This window comes from Vespula vulgaris, chromosome 24 (genome assembly GCF_905475345.1).
Source record: "Vespula vulgaris chromosome 24, iyVesVulg1.1, whole genome shotgun sequence".
Lineage (NCBI taxonomy): Eukaryota > Metazoa > Arthropoda > Insecta > Hymenoptera > Vespidae > Vespula > Vespula vulgaris.
Genome location: NC_066609.1, coordinates 2,953,448 through 2,977,513, shown reverse-complemented (window position 1 = coordinate 2,977,513; position 24,066 = coordinate 2,953,448). Strand labels below are relative to the sequence as shown.

Here is a 24,066-nt window from a genome sequence, read left to right as displayed (position 1 = left end):
TGAAAAACGTCGAATCATATTCGTCATCATTTCATCTACTTGATAGGAGTAAAGGGGTAAACACATTATCATGATTTTGTTTGTTTATAACGTTTTCTAAAAAAAAGAGTTTTTATTTACAAAGAAAAGCGAACCACCAGCGATACTTGCTCACGCAATCGGAAGACCGCTTTCCGATTGCTTGATTTTATTCGCTTGGCATTCGACGGTACAAAAGATCAAGGAAATTTCTTCTTCTTCTTTTTTCTTTTTTTTTTTTATATATATATAAATGAATGAAAGAATCTTCTTGAAATCGAGGAAGCCGATTTTTTGAAGATCGTTTCATCTGCGCGATCATTTTTATACGATATCATTAGATTTATCTTGATGTGAAAATAATGCGATTGTCGCAAGAACGCAGATAGATCACTCCTGGCAAGATAACAATGTCAACGGTACATTTATATGTATGTCAGTAAACATAAACACATCGAGTTTTGTCATACTATTCTTCTTCCCTTTCCCCCCCCCCCCCCCCTCTGTCTCTCTTATTCTTTCATTTCAATGCAACATATCCCTTCTCTTCATACCAGCGTGTTTCTTTAATATTATCCGCGCAAAATTCAATTACATATTACTTAACAACAAATAATCAGTGACTGCAAGTATTCTTTGAAGATCTAATAACTGATTGGATTTGGATTTATATGCGTGTCTGGCTTTATGTGTACATCGATCAAAAATCATCTGAAAAATTTTATTGCATTCTACGATTCTCTGATATATGTATATGTTGTATATTTCACTGATCTACCCCATGCAATACTATTGATATCTAAGTAATAACTTTTTTTTCTCCCGATGGAGCCATTTTTTCTCCTTCGAAATTTGCGAATAACTTTAAATTTAAAAAAAGAACAAATAAACACTGAATATTCTTACAAAAACTATGACCATACGATGATATTAAGCGGCAAAAATATTAATCTATCGTAAAACATTGTTTCAACGGATTATTTTCGACAAAACGATAAAATCTCGTTTAAATAAAAATGAATCAAAAGATTTAGTCAACTTAGTCGTGAGATCAATTTAGATCGTTAAATGGACAAACTATCGAAGGAGAAAAGGAATACAATGTGACGTTACAAGACGTAAATTAGTTATATTATCTTGAGATAACAACGATCTTGTCACGCTATACAATCACATTCTTGATTTATTACTTTCAGAAAAAGCCGTAATCTTATTGCATTGAATAATTTTGTGGCAGTTTTTTCAAATGAATTGAAATACTTTTGCTTCGGACAAGATCGTCCTTCTTTTAAATATAATTGTGTCTATTGAGTGTTCTTATATTAAACACATTTGCACAAACGCGTACACGCGCTTTGGTTTTCGTGTATGTGTGTGTGTGTGTTAATTTTCAGTTGCAAATAAAATAGTGCTGTTAATATATCTAGATACAAGTATTTTTTGGTATCAACCGACTTCGACGATGTTATCTTTCATTTTTCACATGTAGTCTCTCTTATGTAAGTTTCAAAACTTCCATATCGGTCAAATTAGTACGTATGCATTAGTATGAATCGTAGTTAAACTACGAAGGAAATTTGAATCGCAAGAGCGTAAAATAGAATTGTCGAAATATATGTATATATAATTTTAACTTGTATCTAGATAAATAGAAAAAGCACAACAGTACGGTCAAACCCTGATTATACGATTATATTGAATAACTTCTACCTAAATCGTTTTTGTGCGTGTAACAAGTAATATCATAATACGTGTTCCTTACTTATAATTACAAGTGTAGCAATTTTTCACATAGAAATTCGCAAGATTTTCGAGAATTGGTCGAATTTGTGTTAAATACTTTTTCACACAAGAATATTCGTAGTATTACGTTTGCGAATAAATCCGGTTTATTTTTTTTATTTTCTTCTCGAAACGATCCTATCACGATTTATTCGTTAATTACTAAATCTTTTTTTTCTTTCCCTTCGTATCACACACACACTACTTGATTATAATCAGTTTTATATTTGTACAATAATAACTTTACGACGATCTCGCAATACGCAGTAAAACATCGTAATTGAATAGTTAATCAATTTTTTAATACGCTTGACTAATCGTCCAATTCTTTTCTTTAAAAAACGTTTTCCGCATAATTCGCAGTTGTTATTGCAAACACGATCGAATCAAATTTATTCGTGATCGACTTGCAAAATTCGTGATCTGAAAACAATTAGGTATTTCTTCGCAAAATTCCATAAAGAAATCTAAATTGAATGAACATTATAAATAACCCATTATTAAAATTAAACATTTTGAACGTTTGCATTAAAAAACGATCGAAGAGAAACGATTTTTATTAAGAAAAAAAAAAAAGAATAAGCTTATTCAATTTCATTGATATTGCGTATTATCCTTGCTCTCCTCTAGCTTACAAACTTTCTATTTTTTTCCTGGCATTTAATTCTTCATATCGCATAATATTTGATGAAGAATTTTTCTCGATTCTAAAATAAAACTGCGATACTTTCTATTTATTAGATTTTTATTTTTTCCTTTACTCGTTATCATAACTAATAATTGAGAATGATCACGTTGTTTAAAGGACAAAGTGATAGAAAGTGTGCTTGCCACGGAAGATTCTTTCATGCTCCTTTTCTACCAGCGCTAAGAATCTTTATTTAACTTCCTTTATACCATTTGTATCAATAAAACTTTTCGCAAATAAAATTTTACAAAAATCATATCAATCGATTAATTATATAATGTTAACTATATAAAATTTCGTATTTAGCTACGTAACACTTCATATAATACTTTATACGTAAGTTAATGCGTGAATAAATCGCGATTACCGCATTTTTATATACGTATAATGTTATTCTATGTTGTAAAACGTAGATTAAAAATTTCACATGTGTCATAAGTTCAAGTGATAAAACTATCGACCACAGCTGCTAATTCATCTCATAAAATATAGATAAAAGAATTAAAGAATTTTAACAATTATTGATAAATATTGATTCAAATACTCTATTTGAATAAAAACGAAAAAAGAATATATATATATATATAATCTAATGTGTATTCTCGTGGAATCATTTTTAAAATTTGTTAATTAGTAAACAAAAAAAAAGAAGAGAAAGAAGATCTACTGTAGCAATAGCTTGTGTTGTTTTAACTGATATAAAATGTGGTATAATACCAAAGTATGCAAGGGGCTCTAAAACACTGTTTTCTATAGGATTTAAACACCACCTGATAGTTTGAATTTGATAAGTAATAAAAAGATCAACTAAGACTGTATACTTTATTACAAAATGTAGTTACTAATCAATTATAGGATTACAAAGTACGTTCTATTATATACTGGGCTCAATACCGCACAATACCAATGCCTAACAGTTGATTGCTAATATTTCATAGAGTGGTTAAATAACAGAGTCACATTAACATGTTCTTAAATGACTTAGAAACAAGCGCTTCAAAACGACGAATATTAAAGTATTTGTATAAAATCAACTTTTTGTCTCTCTCATATCTAAGATGATATAAGATAGAAATACTCTCAGCTGAGCAATTTCATTGTCATTCTTTTAACATCATTATAATTTTAATTTTGCATCAAAAGATTCTAAAATCTTAATATATTATCTTAATGTTTTGACAGTCGGCAGTCAGAAAAACACTATAAAAAGTTTAGAATTCGTGTCACAGTACCGTCGTATTTATTAATTATATAGCAATTACAGCGTAATTAGATAGCAATTTAAATAATGGAAGTTTAAAAAATATGGCAGTTATGAGCTTTGTTATTCCATAAAAATTAGAAGAACATCCTATGTTCCCATAATCAGCCAAAAATTTGTAACATCGAATATTACAAAAATGGGCTACTACTACTAAACTGTTCGATCATCTATTTTGAACTTTTCTTTTGTATCAATGAGTAAGTTCATTAATTTTTATTTTATTTAATTAAACTATGACAATAAATTTATAAATATTAGAGTTATTTACTTGCACTAATTATAATCTATTGCAATCATTGACAATATTTATAGCATAGAAGATATATGAGCTAATGCGAAGATAAAAATGTAATTAAAATTGATCAGAAAATAGTAGCCTAAAAGCAAGTATAGTTAAAAATTTCAACGTAGTATTTTCATTGCTGAAAGTTGAACATAAATACATTGACGTCTGTGACACTATGGATGAACTTAAATTCATTAATTCTTCCTTGTGATGATATGTACTTTGCACAATAATATATGTATCTATTATTATACAAAGTACTATATATGATATAATTGAAAAACATGCGACTACATAAAAAAATATTGAATAAATTTCTATAAAGAATGCAATATCTGAGTTACCTCTGTCAAAATAGACCTTTCTCAACGATTAGGCTCTGTCACTTCATTGAATAAAGGAGTCAATGGATCAACATCTTGCAATCCATCAAAATTGCTAAGAGGATCCAGATCATCGGCTTCTCCATCGGGCTCTCCAAGGAAAGTGGTCTCGAGTAAATCTGCAACATTCCTACAGCCATTATCCGATGTAGCGATACTCGTTGTATCTCCGTGTAAATTCAAAGAATTAAGTGTAGGACTGGAGAGCATTGGTTCGTTTGACTCTTGATAAACTTCCTGAGACTGTACTGTATGCAGAGGTGTTGAAGGATATGATCTTGAACCATTACTATCTTCTGCATAAGATGGTGTATATGTCGATACTGGTGCAGGAAGAGGTGTGTTTGGATAAGAACGAGATTGTATAATCTTCTGCAATGCCCCACTGACTGAACTATCAAGAACATTCGAAGGATCCAGCATATCTTCTTCTGACAAATTTATATTTGAATTTGGTAAAGTATCTAAAACTATCCCATTATTATCTATCAAATCTTCTTCTCCAGATTGTTCCGGAAGAATCTGTAAACTTTGTGATCCCTCTTCACTCAGAATATTGAGAATATTTGTTATATTTTCAGATGTAATCTCTTTATCGTTCATCAAAAATTGTTGGTCATCCGATATAAAGTTTGGATCGACGTCGTTTAATAAATAAGAAGTCCCTTCTGGTTGACCTATAGAACCAAAATCATTGAATTCACTAGGTACAGGAGTAGGAGCTATTGAACTGCTTGTAGATGGATTAAAACTATGACTTTGAAAACTTGAGAGACACTGCTGTGTTGAAATAGGAGACATTAACGCAGGATTTACCATACGATGTAAAGGAACAGATTGCGATCTACAAAAAAGCTGTTCGGTGGTAAATTGTTTATTGCCAAGCAACAATTCACTGATCTCCTGATCCGTTGGTTGTGGTCTTTGATACACGTTCTTAATTTCTTGTAAATTTTCCTGACTTGGATAATTAATAAGCAGTTGCTTTTGCGGTGCTAAATCCGATGCTAAAAATGGAGGGCATTGTGATCCTTGACTTTCTTGCTTCGATGTTATAGCAATGTGCGTCGCACTACCACCAACCTGTACTTCGGATGACTTTGTACAAGTAAGAGGTGACTGTGGCATCGATACTTGTCGCACTAATTCAGGACCACTGGTAGGTACTACAAACGTATCGTTTTTTCCAGTATACGGCATGCTGCATGATATGGAACGCGACAAAGACTTCTGACTCGCTCGAGATCTAAAGCTGCCACCTTGTAGATTACTCCGTGACCGAGGCACTGGCGTATTTCTTGGTGAAACGAAAGGACTTGCGTTTGCGGAATTGGATTTGGAAGCACGACCATTGATAGGTGAATGTGGACCAGGCGATATTGGTGTGAAATTAAATATTCTACGACGCGTGTTTGGGCTTTGAGGTACGGTATTCGTAACAACATTGGAATCTTGTACATGTTCAACGACATTAGTTTCAAAACTAACCCTGCGTCTTGTATTAGTTTGATTCGAATGATTTAACAATGTTGGAAGTATCAAATTATGCGTTTGAGTAACCTCCTGTTTTTCACTAACTGTATTCTGCCTGACTATGGTAGCGGATACTATGTCAATCGGTGGATGCTCGGTACCAGCTTTTAGATTTTGTTCTAATATTAATCTCAATTGAGACACTTTATCGGATCTTGATATTTGTTCTGTGTCCCCAGTAATGGCATTTGCCTCTACATCTGAACTAGACGAACTATTCTGTTGAAAATACTGCAACAATTCCTCTTCTTGTTCTTGAGAATTATTACCCCCGTTTAAATAATCATCCAAAGCATCCGCATCAAGAGAACAGAGCTTATCATTCTTACTTATGAGGTTTGAATTTTCTTGCAACAATCGTAGTTGATCCTTGGTTAAAAGAGTCGATGTTTCAGTTCTATTTCCATTAGAATCGAAACTACTGGGGCAACCATTTATTTTGATGGAATTTTTGGAACATGTTGGCAATTCAATATCACAGTTTTTGGCAGGCTGATTACTAACAGCCTCTGTGGCTTTACACTTGGTAGGCTTCAGGTTACTAGCTAATATCACTGATATTTTCCCCGCACGTTGTACAGATGAGAGCCTAGGTAACAACATACTGGAATGCTCTACATTTTCATGTACCTGTTGTTCTGTAAGTTTTGTTTGCTTCTCAGGACTGGATTCCGATGGTTGATTTGGTACATTAAGATTGGCACGCTTTCTGGAATTTTTAGGTTTAACGTCTCGCTTTGAATTCACGCAATTGGTCGTTACTACTCTAGTGCTGCTATTATTCTGAACATCTTCGATCGATTGTACCACTATATTATCACAGTTGGATTCCGGAGAAACGTTGTTGCAGGGTTGACTGCTAGCTTTAAGAACCTTTTTTTGCCGAACTGTTACAGTGGCAGGTAAATTGTGTTTGTTTAACACATATTGTCCAGCTGGCATATTTGTACCCTGAGGCAACTGATTGGTCTTAACTTTCTTACTTCCTTTGTTTACTCCTGCTTTATTATCAATAATCTTTTCTTTATTCTGATTCTGAAATTATATTTGTACTCGTTTAGATTTATATTCTATTGCACGAAATGTCTAATATCAGATATTTTAATACCATACCTGTGTAACATTGTCAATATGCCTATGCTTTTGATCTTTTATATGCTCTCGTTGTTGTAGCTTACGTTGTAATTGTATTTGTGCTTCTCTTAATTTTCCTGGTTTTCCAGATATTGATGTAACTGACAAACCAGTCGTTGACTCTATCAACAAATATTTATTGACTTTAGTAGCATCACGACACGTCACATTATATTTTATTTGATATACCTTCGTTAGATGAAGTATCAGGTTCCCTGGAAGCGCATAAAATGCACACAGCAGCTAGAGATCGCGTATCGACACAAAGATTATCCACAAGATGACGTGCTAAGGCACTCAAAGTTGGAAATTTAAAACCTAACACACTTTCTGCCCATTCCCTAATCAATGTAGAAGCAGCACCTAACATTTCTTCGGTAATATTTTCTTCTGTACCATCCTCCTAGAAATATGAAATAGATGATACAATCACTACTATGTTGTATTATTTCTCGACATACGAAAGATCCTTTTTACAATCATACACACGTTATGGAAAATACAAGATAAAATATCAGAAAAATTTATTAGATGTGCCTCACAGTTTGATTTCCAGATATGTTAGGCAGCGTCGGAGCTTCCAATTTAACTCTCTTGCGCATTCCTGCATAGCAATAACGAGAATTGCCTCTTGTGCCTAGTCTTCGAGGACGTACCCGTGGATAGACTTGTTTCATAACTTTTCCAAAATCTGCAGTTGACAGTGGTTTCATAGAATTCCTTATACAATACATGCTGTAAATAGATATTACATAAAGATAACAATTTATTTATGTGAATTTCTTTTCTAGAAACCAAAACTGATCATTGAAAATAACGATTCATTTATTTTAAACATACTTATATTCTTCATAGACCTCTTGTTTCGGTAAGGAAACTTCAGGATCCTCTTCCAAATGTGTTTTAATCCACATAATAGTCTGATGAATTTCATAACGATTTCCTAATGGATTTAATGGCTGCCTCAATGGATCAACAGTTCCTCCAGTATTGTTCAATGACAATGGAAGCTTCAGGTACAGCAACAATTTTTCCTCTATTTTAAGTTGCTCAACTTGGGAAAATATTTCCTGAACTCGTGATTTTGATTCTTCACTGTTGCAAACATACAAGACGTCATTATATATCATGTATTTAAACAAAGAATCTATACATTATTAATAAAATTATTAATAAATGAAATCGCTTATGAAACAACTAAATTATAAAGAATTTTAAATATATTATTACGTGACATTTTAATCCCTAATAAATCTTTCGCGATAAAAATCGATGAGAAAGGGGTTTATTTATATTAACAAATCGTAAAGATCGACGCCGAAAGAACATGCGACAACAATTAATCATCAAGAAATTGTGCTGAACGCGAAATGTGCACATTCTTTTATGAATATGCTAATTGTTTCTTTTTTTCGTTAAAATAGAAGCGCCAAAAATACAATTCGAAAGAACTCGAAGTTAACTTCAGAAGTAATTACGATATCGATTACTCGATCCAACTCGAAAATATTTCAAACGACTATTGTAATAAACTATTAAAAGAGAACATCGTCAATAAAATATAAATATATATCGAGTAACAACTCTATACATTCGCGAATTATTTCCGAGCAAGAATCCATTATAAATAAGAGGTACAATTCCGTTGAGGTATAGAACTGCGGCAAAATATACAATGTAAGAAAAAATACAATCCGAGAACAGTGATATCAGTAGATTTGACTATATCGAATAATCTCATAAAGCACTTGTCGATTTGCACGAAACGACTGGATTGCGTCTGGGTTGCGTCCCGTATACATCAATTAATTACGAACACTTATAAAAGACAATTCTGTATTCCGATCAGGAGTCGTAGCCTTCGACTTAGCGAATTCTGAATTAATCGAAAAAAGAAAGAATAAAACAGGTGTGTGAAAAAAGAAAAGAAATGTTGTGATTAGAGGAAATAAATAAGGATGAAATGAAGGTCGAGAGTATAAACCTGACGCTGTCCTCAATCATCAGACGAATCTTGTCGTTCTTGCCGGTGGAGCCGTGATTCGCCAGGGTCGTGAACTTGGCCGCGATGATGTCCTGAAGTAGGTCGCCTTCGTGGAAGCCGTTGGAGAGCCTACCGGCAATGGGAGCGGGGGTGGCCGGCGGTCTCTTGTTGTCGTTGATACCGGCTTTTGTGATTCCACCGTTTCCTCCAGCACCGCTGCCACCACCGTTGCCACCACCGCCGCCTCCACTGACGTTGCTGGCACCGGCGCCGTCGCCGTTCTCGAGACAAATGTCACTTTGTTCTTTCTTGATGCGCGTGCCGTCGAAAGCGTACTCGTCGACGGGGACGTTGTTCCGCGTAGACGATGGTGGTAGTGGTGATGGCGATGGCGGTATCGCAGGTGGAGGTGGTAGCGGTGGTGGTGGCGGTGGTGGTGGTAATGTTGCCGCCGCTGCTGCTGCTGCTGCCGATACCGATGCCGATGCCGATGACGATGGTGGTGGTGGTGGTTTGGGCTTGGACTGATCATGATTATCAGTACTCATCGTACCCTAACCGCGACGGTACCGGATTATGTAGCACGTACGAATCTATAACCTCCCGCCGATAGAGAGGGCCCTACCATTTTGTCAGAGTCAGCTGGACTTCTACTACTACTACTACTACTACTATTACTACTTGTTAGCATCGCACTCTCCGGTATACGTCCTGCGTGGGCGCCATTCGAGAGCCTCCACTCGCGCGTACCGACAATTCGCCGAAGCGCTTGCAATATGATCGAGTGCGCTTCACCGTCATAACTACAACGCGCGACACTTTAACGCCGATCGTCCCGGCATAAATCGGTCACGGTTGATAGCACTCATCCGCGGCCCATGTCGGACCTCAAACACGGTGTGACGACAATCGGTTGACGGTCTCGCTCTCTGTATTGGCCACGGAAGTCAGACCGATAGCACTTTGCGCGTTCTTTCGATCGTCATAGAACTTGCATCTTTCACTCGGCGCGGTACACGTACGCATTCGAGAGAAGAAAGAAATTTCTTAGCGCCTCCGCGACACGGCGCCCTGATATCTTAACGTTTCCGACACGCGATTGGTCCAGTCGAACGAAACGTTGTCGCTAATTTTCAACCGACGATTTCGCGAACAGCCAATGGCTTTTCTCTCTCCCTAACGTCTTTTTTTAATTTTTCTTTTTTCGTTTCTCGCTATATTAATTAATAAACATGCAACTCGATAAGAGTAAAAAAAAGTTCGACTTATTTCGTATCGCTACAAATGAAAATGGAAAATTAAATCTAAAGATTTGTCCATGGTATGATATTTCTGGATTACGAACAGATTACGATTGTATCGTAAAGGCGCAACTAGTCAGCAAACTACGAATTTTTATTCTGGATAACACTCTAATGATTATTATTTCAATGTTCGGTTAAAATCGTCTGCAAATTCGGTAAAATTCTGGATCGACCGCTTACTTTCAATCTGATTTGAAAAAGGTGAATGGATAAAAAGACGACAATATTTGATTGTTTAAAATTATATGTAAAATTGTTTTATTTAGGACGATAAGGAAACGTGAAAGAATAAATTTGTATTTACGAAATCTTATTAATCGAGGTAAAATTTCTTATAACGTGTCGTTAATAATCATTTTATTGCATCAGGATTTGTACAATTTGTACAAATTGTACCTATCGTTAACATTTATTCCAGTAAACGTTCTTTAATAAGACTGCGAAGCGTATTGTAGAAATCTTGTAAAGTACATTTCTGTTTAATTCAAAATAATTAAAGTGGAATACTTATGAATTTTGTTATTTTTCATTAATTCATTTTATTATTTATTATTAACAGATTAATGATTACGTATGTTTATTTTGATTAACGATATAAATTTGGTTAATTGTACAAATCTGTGAACATGACATTAATATTATTTTTCATTGATATAATTAATTTATTTTTTCAGCTGATTGATTTTTTCAGTAATAATATTTTCAACATCAAATAAAATGTTAAATATATTAAAATTTTCACGTCAAACCTATTCACAACATCAGAACTTCTTGCAACGTTTAAAACGTTTTTACTCTGCAAATGTAAAATATGAAACAATAAATTATAATAGAGATGTAATACATTACCCATCTGATAAATTCAAGAAAGGAACTGTCCTACATGGTTTTATAATAGATGAAGTTGCAAGAATAGATGAAATGTATCTTACTGCAGTAAGGTTGACTCATTTATCTACAGGAGCACAATATGTACACTTAGCCAGAGATGACAGTAACAATGTATTTTCTATTGGATTTCGCACGACACCTATGGATTCTACTGGTCTACCACATATACTAGAACATACAACTCTATGTGGCAGCGAAAGATACCCTTGTAGAGATCCATTTTTTAAAATGCTTAGAAGATCTTTAGCTACTTTCATGAATGCCATGACTGGTCCAGACTATACTATATATCCATTTTCAACACAAAATTTGAAAGACTTCAGGAATTTGCAATCAGTGTACTTGGATTCTGTTTTTAAACCTAATCTTAGAGAATTGGATTTTCGACAAGAAGGATGGAGATTAGAACATGCTGATGTAAATGACAAAAATACTCCTATTATTTTTAAAGGAGTAGTTTTTAATGAAATGAAAGGAGTCTTTAATGAAAATCAAGCTATATTGGCTGAACGATTGTTAAATTCAATCCTACCAAGTCACACATATGCAATCATTTCTGGAGGAGACCCTCTTGTTATTCCTAATTTAAAATATTCTGATCTCTTAAATTTTCATGCAACTTATTATCATCCTTCTAATGCACGATTTTATTCATATGGGAATTTTCCACTTGAAGAGCATTTAAAGTTCATCAATGATCGCTATCTTTTCTTATCAGACAGGATTGATACATCTGGATCACAAGTTCCTTCGGAAAAGCGATGGGATAAACCTAAATATGAACATATTTCCTGTAGACCAGATCCTATGATTGCAGATCCAAGTAGGCAAGGTTCTATTGTAATAGGACACTTATGTAATGATATAACTGATGTGCAAAGAACATTTGAAATATATGTATTGTCGCAATTATTGTTAAAAGGTCCAAATTCAGCATTTTACAAAAGTTTAGTAGAATCAAATATAAGTACAGGCTTCGGTCCGATAACTGGATATGATGCGCAGTGTAAAGATACCATGTTTGTTGTAAGTCTACAAGGTGTGAAGCTTGAAGATTTTTCTAAAGTAGAACAAATTTTTGACGAAACTTTGCAAAAAGTCATTACAGAAGGTTTTGAAAAAGATCATGTAGAGGCTATTCTACATGGTATCGAATTAAGTATAAAACATCAAACTTCAAATTTTGGATTACATCTTTTGTTTAATGTAACACCATTATGGAATCATAATGGTGATATTATTCAATCACTGAGAATCAATGAAGCAGTTAAAAAGCTCATAAATGAAATGAAGGAGAATCCTCAATATTTACAAAATTTAGTGCAGAATTATTTAATAAACAACAAACATAGATTAACGTTAACAATGTCACCTAATGAGAGATATGATGCTGATAAAGCTGCTGCAGAACAAGAATTGTTAACAAAAAAATTAAAGGAACTATCTAAAGAAGAATTAGATAATGTTTATAAGGAAGGATTGATGTTACTAGCTGAACAGGAAAAAAAAGATGATGCAGAAGTTCTTCCTACTTTGAGAATACAAGACTTAAAAGAAGATGTAGAACGATATCAATTAACAAATTTAAATATCTCTGGCGTTCCATTGCAAGTGAGTGTACAACCAACTAATGGAATTTCTTATTATCGTGGAATTCTTAATACACAGAAATTATCACAGGAATTAAAAAATTTACTACCATTGTTTAACAATATTATTGCCAAGATGGGTACAAAAAATTATGATTACAGAACTTTCGATCAAATGATACAGTTAAAAACTGGTGGCTTAAATTTTATGAATCATGTTGCTGAACATAAAAGTAATGTCATGGAATATGAAGAAGGTATTATGATAGAATCTTATTGTTTAGATCGAAACATGAATGATATGTGGAAATTATGGTCAGAATTATTTAATAATGTAAAATTAGATGATCTTCAAAGATTTGACACATTAGTTAAAATGAATGCAGCACATTTAGTGAATGGAATTGCTGATCAAGGGCATATATATGCAATGAGTACTGCTAACAGCTTGGTTTCTTCAGTTGCTAAACTTAAAGAAAATTTATCTGGATTGCAGTATGTAGGAAGAATGAAGAGTATAGCACAACTTCAAGATTTAACTCCAATATTGCATCAAATGAAGGAAATTGCTAAACATGTTTTAAATAAAGAACATTTAAGATCTGCTATTAATTTATCAAGTGAACATAAAGAAAGTATCTTAGAAAGGATCGGTACATTTTATGAATCATTAAAAGATAATGCAAAGAAGCCATATATTATTACGTCAGCTGATGATAATAATGTTGAAGAAAGTTCAATTCATTATGTTTTGCCATACACAGTTAATTATTCTTCAAAAGCTATTTTAACAGTACCATATACAAATCCAGAATATGCCATGTTACGTGTACTCTCTAAACTTCTTACATCAATTTATTTGCACCCTGAAATTCGAGAAAAAGGTGGAGCTTATGGTGGTGGAGCTACATTGACTTCTGCAGGAATATTTACATTCTATTCCTATCGAGATCCTAATTCTACTCAAACATTTGATACTTTTGATAGAACATATGAATTTCTTAAGAATTATAAATTGTCCCAAAGAGAAATAGATGAAGCAAAACTAGGAGTCTTCCAACAAGTTGATGCTCCAGTATCTCCGGGCAATCGCGGTATGCTTAAATTCACTCATAATCTTACTAATGACGAAATACAAGCACACAGAGAACAGTTAAAATGTGTAACTAAAGAACACATTATGGAAGTTGCTGAAAAATATCTACAATTAGGACAAAAAAATATTAAAATTGGTCGTGCACTTATTGGACCAAGCAATGATGCTTTATTGCATAGAAAAATTGAAAATTGGATCATTTTTAATCAAGAAGAAGAAGCTGAAGCAGAAGTAGCTAAATAAGTATTATAGAATAATTACTTTAAATTCAAAATTGTTGTTATTATTTTCAAAATATTTATAACAATATATATAATGTATGTATTTACATTCTATTCAAAAATTGTGAGGGAAATAATTCCGAAAGTCCTAGGGCGACACTAAGCGGCAATCGTTAGAAGTTCGAGACAAATAATTTTTCCCAACAAATTAAAGCAGAATCCGATAATAATGAGCTATCAAATGAAAGATCAGATTATAAGGCATATTTATAAGCAACAAGATTTTTAGAACCATCACTATAAAAATAGAAAATGACAAAAATGTCAATTGATTTACTCACGCATATTATTTATCATGCGTAGAAATCGCCGAATAATCATCTTATCAATAAAGCTTTTAATAATTGCCGTTAGCGTTGATGTCGGAATAATGGCGGCGTAAAATCTTGTAAATCTGAAATGAAAGATTTTGTTTTGTTATAGAATAAAAAAAGAACATTTATCGTTACTGTATTGTAAAATTGATGAAACGAGACACGTAGTTTTGTATAAACGTAATCATATATTTACAATAATTTTATGTATACAAAAAATTATGTGTTATAATTATATTAATATTTTTCTATAATTATTTGTTCTGTTTTTTGATGAAATATTTCCTCTCTACCGATTTAGTCTTATATTTCTGCAACGATCAATAGCTCCTATCGTATAAAAAGAAATTTTATGTAATATTTATATTTTCAAAAATTTTATCGAAATGAATTTAAACAGAAAATATTAGAAAAATAATTAAGAACTTATGTTTAATCAATAAATTATAGATATTCATTATATGCGTCTTGTGAGATAGTTTTGTCTAAAAAAAGCTTCCTAAAAGTAACATTAGAAGGCGCTTCAATCAACAACGATTTGCTCAAGTGAAAACATTGAAGTTAGAATGATTTGAATAATAAATTCAAATCATTCTTTGTATAATTCCTAAATTAATTATAATTGTATGTATGTGGAAAGAGATGTAGAATTATTTATTTTTCATTTATGTTCACCTATGATGTTTTGTCATCAGAGTAAAGAATTGCTAAATAAATATTTCTTAGACGCATTATGTTTATTTCATGAAACACAATGGATTTATAACCATCCAGTTACTGAGATATTAGTTAAAGGATCATTGGATGCTATTCCCAAAGAATGGTTAGATGTATTGCAATCTTTATCAAGTGAAGAACTTAACAACTTTGTTGTTAACAAAACATTGGTAAGCAAGTTTATATAACTGTTGTTATAAGAATTATTTAAAAGATCTTAAAACTCGCAACAGTAGTTTAATTTTCTTTTTTTTTTATATTATAGCCTGTATGGCCTAAGACACTTCAGAACTTTATAGAAAAATGTAAATATATTAATAAATTATTAGACATAAATCCTTCAATAAGATTGGAAGTGCCACAACAATTTATAAAAGGTTTAAATCCCAAAAAACAACATGAAATAATGCATTTAGCACAATTAATACATACACAATGTAAAACACAAAAGATAGATGTTATCATTGATTTTGGAAGTGGTTTGGTAAAAAAACATTATTTTATTACAAAAATACCAAGTGTTTTACAAAAATTAAAAGTTAATGGAATATATGATATTACACTAAAACATTATAATTAATTTTTCTAGGGATATGTTTGTCAATTACTGTATTATCTATATGGATATAAAGTGCTTGGATTAGATGGGAATGAAACAAATGTAAATATAGCTCGCAATAGACAAAAGAAAATGTATCCAACATCTGTAAATCATGTTAAATATGCGTTTTGTAAACTATCATATCATTCTATAGAAATAATAGAATCTCTTGTATTTTCTGAATTTGGAAACATTGATAATCTTTGCTTTATTGGATTACACGCCTGTGGAGACTTAAGTGTATATGTATCTAAAATATTTTGTGATATGAAAAATGCACAATTATTGATTTTGATTTCGTGTTGTTACCATAAACTTTCTATATCCAAAAATGAAAAAGAAATACCAAATAATATACAATATTTTGATAATTTTCCAATGTCACAATGCCTTCAGGAAGCAATTGCTAATTCAAATTTAGATACTAGTACATTTTTAAGACAACCATTTTTACGATTAGCGTGTCAAGAGCCAGCTGAAAGATGGATTAATATGTCTCAAGATTCACATGATACACATGCTTTTCATGTACTTGCTAGAGCTGTACTTGAATTATATGTAAAACAAAGTAAATACATGTGTATATATTTTTTTATTTTATTTTTATTTCATAAATTATATATATAAAAAGTTTGGTGAAATTGATTTTAGATAAGTTTTATTTAAAAAAACGAGTTCGAAAAGCTACAAGACGATCTCAGTGTTCTAGCATTGAAAATTACGTGAAGGACACATTATTGAGATATACTTTGGAGCCAATCAATGAAGTAATACCACAAACAGAAGGTAAAATATTTTGTTTTATAATTATATGCTTTATAATTGTTATGCAAGTAATAACAAGATTTTGTTTGTATTTAAGGAAAAATTAATTACCATGAAATAATTCAAAATGATATGATAGAATTATGGAAACATCATTGTCAAAGATCAAAAGAAGTAGAGATTTATACTGGTCTACAATTAATTTTACAAGCACCAGCAGAATCAATAGTCTTACAAGATCGGTTGTGCTGGTTACAAGAACAAGGTTTAGAGGCAACTATTTTTCCTGTTATGAATAAAATATTATCCCCACGATCTAATGCTATTATAGCACAAAAATTAAAAAAAAGTATAATTAAATAGAATTGCAGTGATAAAATAAGACCTATAAATATCATACACACGTATATGTATACCTTTCTCAGTTATAATGTTGTCACATTTAATAAAAATATTAATATCTCCTATCTTCCATATGGATGAATTTGTGATGCAGCTTTAATATTTGTTTTGATTGCACTAGGAGCTTTGTTCATTTGTCCCACTGTAATAAAATAATTGGAAATTAATATAATTTTGTAAAACATTAATCGATGATCCTAGAACAATTTAGTTACTTTGTGTATTTCCAAGAGGTCCTTGTCCTCCAGACTGTTGTTGATTTGCAGGTCTGCCTACCATCATACCACTTGGTACAGGATTAACATTTGACTGGACCATTGGAACTGAGTCAGACTGTAAATAATTGAACAATAATATTTATAGTATCTGTTTAACTAAAATGAATTAATATATTGTTATTTTAGAAAATATAAAATTATTACTTTTAATCCTTTTCCCATTCCAACAGCAGCAACAAGTGCATGAGTATCTGCTGCACTACTGGTTTGTGCTTGTGTTGCTCTAGAACCAGCTTCACTTTCCCATTCTTCCCGTGCCTTATTTGCTATATCCCAAACATGACTAATCACTTTAGTATATTGTGCTACTTGTTTCTGAAACCCATCGTAATCTACATGAAATTTAGGCAGTGATGTATCCTGTGTTCCATTTGCTAAATGAACTGTATATTACAAATGCATATGACAAATTTTAAATAAAAATAATTAACAGAGTTAAGAGTAACAGATAAATGAATTATGAAATGTATCTAAATAGAATATATTTGTAAAATTTAATAAATTTTTCTTTACATTAAGCTTTTATCTTTATCACAGTCCAAAGCCAATGGAACTAAAAAAATACAAGCTATCTGGTGGTAGCTTACATTATATTCCTAGTTGTGGTTTAGTTAGCACGTTAACAAAGAAATAGAACAAATTACATTTATGTTTACTTATCTAAGAAAGTATACAAATTTTGTCATGAAAATATTTTCGTTGTTATAAATACGTGTACGTTACATATGAAAAAAATGTAATATTATAAATTTCATTTTACATCTATAAAAAATATAAAATTGTCTTACATGAGAAGCTTCATGATTTAAATTTGCTGCTTTGGCTTCTAGCTGCATCATTTTTTGTTCCACTTGAGGTTCTAATTTAGTTCTTAGATAATCAGGTACTGAATCATGAGCAAATGTTGGAATTCTGCCTTCAGTTAATCGAAGTAATTCTTCATCTTTCTCAGGATTTAAGCGCAATGGTAAAACAGTAAGATTTCTTAAACTTGGAGCTTTGTCATGACTAAGTATTTTAGATAAACTGGTCAACTATAAAAGAATTATTTTTTATAATATTTAGAATTAATCTACATTCAACTAATTTCTAAGTTTACTTACATGACCAGAAATAAGAGCAAAATTATCAAGAAAATTTGGCCAATTTAAAGTTTCGTACTCGTGTTCTAATTTAAATATCATTGATGCAATAGATGTTTTCAAGTCATTGACTCTCATAATAATAGCCTCTAGAGCAGCATCCAATTGTTTTTCTTCTCGTTGCATTTTTTAAATCCTCGTATAAACAAATATATCTATAAACATGAATACATACGTAGAGATAACCTATACTTGTATGATGTAGGACATATTCTATTTTTAATAGATTTTTATAAGAAAACAATTGTATTTAATTGTGATATCGATAAAAACTAATAATATATGTCGTATAATTTTGTTTCAATTAGGTTATTTTTCTGTCATCCACTTACCTGATATAATAATATGTATTATAAATATAATTTTTTCTAGAAAGAAACAGAATTCTTTATCTAAGGAATTAAATGAATTTGTTTAACAAATATATTTTCAATCCCTATTCATAAAATATAGCCTCACGATCACGTCGTCACCTCAGGTAATACTAGATTATATCTACTATAAGCGACTTCAATGTGAAGTCGTAGAATCAGTTTTCGATATATCGAAGCAAGTAACGTAATCGAATTATATATCAATCGACTTTACATGTTTCATTATTTAAAAATAAATTATTTGATTTTCCACTCCGTTTGTGTTCGTTTATTATTATATTACATAGTATTAATCTATTTCTTACATGATAAATTTCAATACTTTACAAATTAACTTCACCAACTATTTTAAACATAAAATGAAAGATTTCTATAAAGATTCTATTTTGAGAAAATCAGAAACAGATTTCCCCTTGATTCAACAATATAAGATATAATAGTCTGACATTCAAAGTCAAAGGGAAACTATCGGAAATAACCGCTGATTTTAAGTAGTGTAAATGTACGTGTGTAAACGCACACATGAGTATACATAATTACGATGTCTCTTACAGCTATTATGGTCTCTAAGAGAATCTTAGATGAGAAGAAAATTACCGAATACATTATGCGTAATTGCACATGGAAAGGGGATTTCTCTCCCAGTGTTTATTCGATAGTACTCGAACGTAATGGACTTCTTTGACGGTCGTCACTATAGAATCAATAAAGTTTTACTATCCTTTATCGGCCAGTGGCCCTATCAAACGATCAGTCGAAGAAATATCACTTTATCGATTTTATTTTTACTAGCTGGCACACAAATTATAGCTAAGGTATCAATTAATTATATTAAACATCGCGCTTTTTTTCTTATAGAAAAGACTTTAAACGTTATTTAATTTTATTTCTTTTTGTTTTATTTTCTCTATAGATGTGTGCTTTGGTAATTTCGTATCATGACGTAGATGTTTTATTGGAAAACTTGGCACCTTTCATAGTCGACTTAGGTGGTGTAATCAAAATAATAAATTGTGCGCTTAAAACGGAGAAGGTATTTAAATAATATCTCGCATTATTTCATGACTAAAGTTCGTCTTACTGCATTCTTTAAATACAATTTAATATTTTCTTGTATTTTATTTTATTTATACATCTATTATTCTTGCGTTAATATAAATAGCAAATTATTATTTTATAGATGAAGATACTCATTGATCGCATTCAAACAGATATTATTTCATATACTAAAGCTGGAAAAGTAAATATTCTAAAGAAATACGCTAAAGATGGAAGAAGGTTTACCATCATGTATGCAGGTGAAGAGAGCATTATATAAAGACTGTTAAAATTAGTAGTAAATCTGACGGTTACATGATTTTCTAGGCTTTTTGTACGCGGCAATGGTAATATTCATGATTACACCATTGAAGCCACTTATTTTTAATACCTTAAACGAAACAAGCGAACGACCATTGATACATCACGTTGAATATTTCGTGGACACTCAAAGATATTATTACTTTATTATTCTTCACTCTTATGTGACCATTGTAATTTGTATTTCTGCGATCGTTGCTATTGATACAATGTTTCTGATTTTCATACAGCATGTTTGCGGATTATTTTCAACATTAGGGTAGAACTTTTGTCGTTTCAAACACAATATCCGGATGTTAATATATTTCAAGTATTGAAGTAAATATTATTCCAGGTATCAACTTCATCATGTGGCAGACGATGAAACTTTCGATTTAGACATAAATCCTTCTATAAAGCATGATAAATCTTATAAACATATGGCCGAATGCGTTTATAGACACAAGAAAGCGATAGAGTTCGTAATTTTATAAATTCCTCATTTTATAAACTATTTTTCCTTTTCTTGTGCGATATTAAATAATCAATTATAATGACAAAAAATTCTTTATTATTAAGAGTAGCGATTTCCTCTATAAAGGTTTGCCGATCTTATGGAATCTTATTATTCCACATCTTTCTTCCTGCAGGCAGGTCTCAATATGATTGGAATGAGTATCACAGGTCTACAGGTACATGCATGATTATTTTTATGCATGTTAAATAATTAATTTATATTTCTTTTCACATAAAGATAAACATTTCTTTAGGCTGTTGCAAATATGGATGAAACAAACAAGTTTCTTCAACAATTGGTGTTCTCTTATGCTCAATTAGCTCATCTCTTTTTTGAAAGTATAAATGCTCAACGTCTTATAGATCACAGTGATCGAATGAATGAATATTTGTAAGTTAATATATTATAATTTATTTTTCTTTTAAGAATTTAAATATCAAATATTATAATTATACTCAATTTTATTAAGAATTTACATCGATTACAGAATAAATGTAGAATGGTACCAAACCTCGATTAGAACGAGAAAAGTTATCAATCTTATGTTAACTAGATCACGAGTACCTTGCACATTAACTGCAGCAAATATGTTCATCATATCTATGGAAACTTTTAGTACAGTAAGAAATAATTAATTTTTCGATGATATGATCTCAGTTATTATATTTATAATATATTTTCTTTTCTTTTTCAAGATTGTCCGTACATCAATGTCATACTTCACTGTTTTGCGTTCAGTGCAATGAATTTTAGAACATTATGAATGTGTATAAAATAAATTTCAAATGATTTTTGTAAAAATTTAATTAGAGTAATATAACTAATGTAGTATATTTGTGTGTGTGTGTGTGTGTGTGTGTGTGTGTGTGCATTAACAAATCATTTTTATAAAAGTAATACTCCCAATAAGGATCTGATATTTATAGTTTTGTTTTTAAATATTCAGATATTTTGTTACTTATTTTTTATTTTAAATATAGATTTAGAAATATTGAAAAAAAGAAATGATCCTAATGAATACTAGTTATTATACATGCATGTAGAAAATGTTGCCTATCATTAAGCAACATAAGTTTTAATTGTAAATTTATTCCATTAGATGGCGCTTTTGTATCTTTTCTTTTATATATATATTCTTAGGATATCCGAGCACCATTTTATATCTCCATCTTGAATTTGTAACCTTTTTTCTTAGATCGGTGCTATTAGTAGCAATATTTAAATATTTGTTAATTGAAATAAAGTAATTGTTAAGTGCAATTACTCTTCAATAATGGCGCAAAATAAATTAAATGATTTCGCGTCGCGATTTAGCAAAAGTCCTAATAATTTATCTTTAGGCTTTAAGGTTCTTGCAGCAGCCGGCGTGGCGGCTTATGGAGTAGCTAAATCTATGTATACAGGTTTGATTTAATTTAAACATTATTTCCATTTAATCGCCTATAAATTAATTATTATATTTCTATATTTTACATATATATTAGTAAAGTTATTAAGATATTACTTATTTTTTTTACAGTGGAAGCTGGTCATAGAGCAATTATATTTTCTCGTCTTAATGGGATCCAAAAAGATATTTTTTCAGAGGGTTTACATTTTCGTATTCCATGGTTTCACTATCCTATAATATATGACATTCGAAGTAAACCAAGAAAAATTTCATCACCTACTGGATCAAAAGATCTACAAATGGTTAATATATCTCTTCGAGTTTTATCGCGTCCTGATGCAGCTGCATTGCCTACTATGTATCGTCAATTAGGTCTTGATTATGATGAAAAGGTAAAAAAGTAAAATAAATTATAATATAAATGATAATATCTGTTTCTAGTTAAATTAAACATTTTGTTAATAATTGGAAATATTTATAGGTATTACCAAGTATATGTAACGAAGTGCTTAAGTCAGTTGTTGCTAAATTTAATGCGTCACAACTTATAACACAAAGGCAGCAAGTTTCAAATTTAGTACGTAAAGAATTAACTGAGCGTGCTCGTGATTTTAATATAGTGTTAGATGATGTTTCTATAACAGAGCTCAGTTTTGGAAAAGAATATACTGCTGCAGTAGAAGCTAAACAAGTGGCCCAACAAGAAGCTCAAAGAGCTGCATTTGTAGTTGAAACAGCTAAACAAGAGAGGCAACAAAAAATTGTACAGGCTGAAGGAGAAGCAGAAGCTGCTAAAATGATATCCTTTTACAATCATTACTTATAATCTATATTTTATGTATTTTATATATTTTATATAAATCTATATTTTATAGATATTATATATATTTTATATGTGATGAAATTATCCTTAACTCCAATGCACCTTGGTCTAGCTTTGAGCCAAAATCCAGGGTACTTGAAACTTCGTAAAATACGTGCAGCTCGGCGAATTGCTCGCACGGTAAATGAAATATATAATTAATTATATATTTATAAACACATATATACAATTTTAATATATATTAATGAAATTAAAAATTATTTGTAGATTGCACAATCTCAAAATCGAGTATATCTTAGTGGGAATAGTCTCATGTTGAATATTCAAGATCCTTCATTTGATGACTCTTCGGATAAATTGAAAAGTAAGAAGTAAAGGGAACAAGTTATTTTAATTTTACTTTTTCATTTTTCATTATGTTTCTGATATTGCTTATAAATATAGTATACAAACATATATATAGTTAAAAGATATGTATCTTACTATTCTTTGTATAGATACAGACATTATCAATAAGACTTAAGATAATTATTCTCATCTTGTATCTCTGTACAATTTTCTCGCCCTTTTTATCCTATATTACAACAATGCTCGCTCGCAAAGCTCGAGGTAAACTGTTTTCAGGTAGTGAACAATTGAACTGGAGCAATTGGAATGACACAACACAGAATGCTGTTATTATCTTAAAATCTGGTCCTCAAGCATTAAAAAATGCAGATAAATCATACATCAAGTATACATCAACAGATCCTGAAGATCCCATTTCCCTTTTATTGGATTCAGCAAATGATAGTGCTAAAATGATAATTCCATAAATGTAAATTTCATATTTTAAAACATTTCAAAGAGTTTGCGTAGCGAGCTTGTAAAAAATAACTTGGTTAAATTTTCACCTTGCTTGTACATTTTGTATCTTAACATTAGATTAATTTTATATATTGTTATATAATACAATTAAATATTAATTTCAAAATATAACAAAATATATTAAAATAAATGATGATGTACATCAAATAAAAATTGATTAAACAATAATATGAAATAAATATAATAGTATTAGAACTAACATATGGTTGATAAATAAAATAAAATAGTCAGAAAATTTGTTTTGTAAAAGAATATATAATAAATAATAATAAACCGTAAAGAAAAGTAATCTTTTAATTATTCAA

At 31.0% G+C, this 24,066-nt stretch overlaps 6 protein-coding genes across 8 annotated transcripts; 4 read left to right on the top strand and 2 right to left on the bottom strand.

Moving 5' to 3' along the window:
* Window positions 1-74: 74 nt before the first annotated feature.
* Window positions 75-10,031, bottom strand: LOC127072195 (uncharacterized). Its single transcript, XM_051012441.1, has 6 exons — window positions 9,073-10,031; window positions 7,929-8,183; window positions 7,631-7,823; window positions 7,278-7,491; window positions 7,068-7,210; window positions 75-6,989 (listed from the first exon to the last, which is right to left on the bottom strand). Exons 1-6 carry the CDS (start codon window positions 9,618-9,620, stop codon window positions 4,404-4,406), a joined length of 3,939 nt encoding a protein of 1,312 aa, XP_050868398.1. The 5' UTR covers window positions 9,621-10,031; the 3' UTR covers window positions 75-4,403.
* A 211-nt stretch (window positions 10,032-10,242) lies between these two features.
* On the top strand, window positions 10,243-14,804 carry LOC127072196 (presequence protease, mitochondrial). Its single transcript, XM_051012442.1, has 3 exons — window positions 10,243-10,577; window positions 10,643-10,698; window positions 11,051-14,804. The coding sequence occupies exon 3, from the start codon at window positions 11,094-11,096 to the stop codon at window positions 14,193-14,195; it is 3,102 nt and encodes a 1,033-aa protein (XP_050868399.1). The 5' UTR covers window positions 10,243-10,577; window positions 10,643-10,698; window positions 11,051-11,093; the 3' UTR covers window positions 14,196-14,804.
* Window positions 14,805-14,953: 149 nt separating this feature from the next.
* LOC127072201 (probable methyltransferase-like protein 25) lies at window positions 14,954-17,204 on the top strand. Its single transcript, XM_051012449.1, has 5 exons — window positions 14,954-15,434; window positions 15,530-15,748; window positions 15,854-16,433; window positions 16,517-16,651; window positions 16,728-17,204. The coding sequence occupies exons 1-5, from the start codon at window positions 15,174-15,176 to the stop codon at window positions 16,991-16,993; spliced, it is 1,461 nt and encodes a 486-aa protein (XP_050868406.1). The 5' UTR covers window positions 14,954-15,173; the 3' UTR covers window positions 16,994-17,204.
* Window positions 16,796-18,950, bottom strand: LOC127072207 (mediator of RNA polymerase II transcription subunit 8). 3 transcript variants are annotated; one of them, XM_051012457.1, is made up of 8 exons: window positions 18,785-18,950; window positions 18,414-18,607; window positions 18,099-18,344; window positions 17,898-17,906; window positions 17,455-17,625; window positions 17,248-17,365; window positions 17,047-17,174; window positions 16,796-16,952 (listed from the first exon to the last, which is right to left on the bottom strand). In XM_051012457.1, exons 2-7 carry the CDS (start codon window positions 18,576-18,578, stop codon window positions 17,095-17,097), a joined length of 789 nt encoding a protein of 262 aa, XP_050868414.1. In that variant the 5' UTR covers window positions 18,579-18,607; window positions 18,785-18,950; the 3' UTR covers window positions 16,796-16,952; window positions 17,047-17,094. The 3 variants fall into 3 exon arrangements, with proteins under 3 accessions (XP_050868414.1, XP_050868413.1, XP_050868415.1); XM_051012456.1 differs by having other exon boundaries at window positions 16,796-17,174; XM_051012458.1 differs by lacking the exon at window positions 17,898-17,906 and having other exon boundaries at window positions 16,796-17,174.
* A 443-nt stretch (window positions 18,951-19,393) lies between these two features.
* Window positions 19,394-21,693, top strand: LOC127072203 (odorant receptor 13a-like). Its single transcript, XM_051012451.1, has 9 exons — window positions 19,394-19,641; window positions 19,740-19,859; window positions 20,007-20,124; window positions 20,192-20,444; window positions 20,520-20,642; window positions 20,766-20,856; window positions 20,935-21,071; window positions 21,169-21,301; window positions 21,377-21,693. Exons 1-9 carry the CDS (start codon window positions 19,498-19,500, stop codon window positions 21,425-21,427), a joined length of 1,170 nt encoding a protein of 389 aa, XP_050868408.1. The 5' UTR covers window positions 19,394-19,497; the 3' UTR covers window positions 21,428-21,693.
* Window positions 21,694-21,829: 136 nt separating this feature from the next.
* LOC127072205 (prohibitin-2) lies at window positions 21,830-23,946 on the top strand. The gene is made up of 6 exons (XM_051012453.1): window positions 21,830-22,084; window positions 22,201-22,463; window positions 22,553-22,870; window positions 22,997-23,074; window positions 23,162-23,258; window positions 23,519-23,946. The coding sequence occupies exons 1-6, from the start codon at window positions 21,955-21,957 to the stop codon at window positions 23,707-23,709; spliced, it is 1,077 nt and encodes a 358-aa protein (XP_050868410.1). The 5' UTR covers window positions 21,830-21,954; the 3' UTR covers window positions 23,710-23,946.
* Window positions 23,947-24,066: the final 120 nt, after the last annotated feature.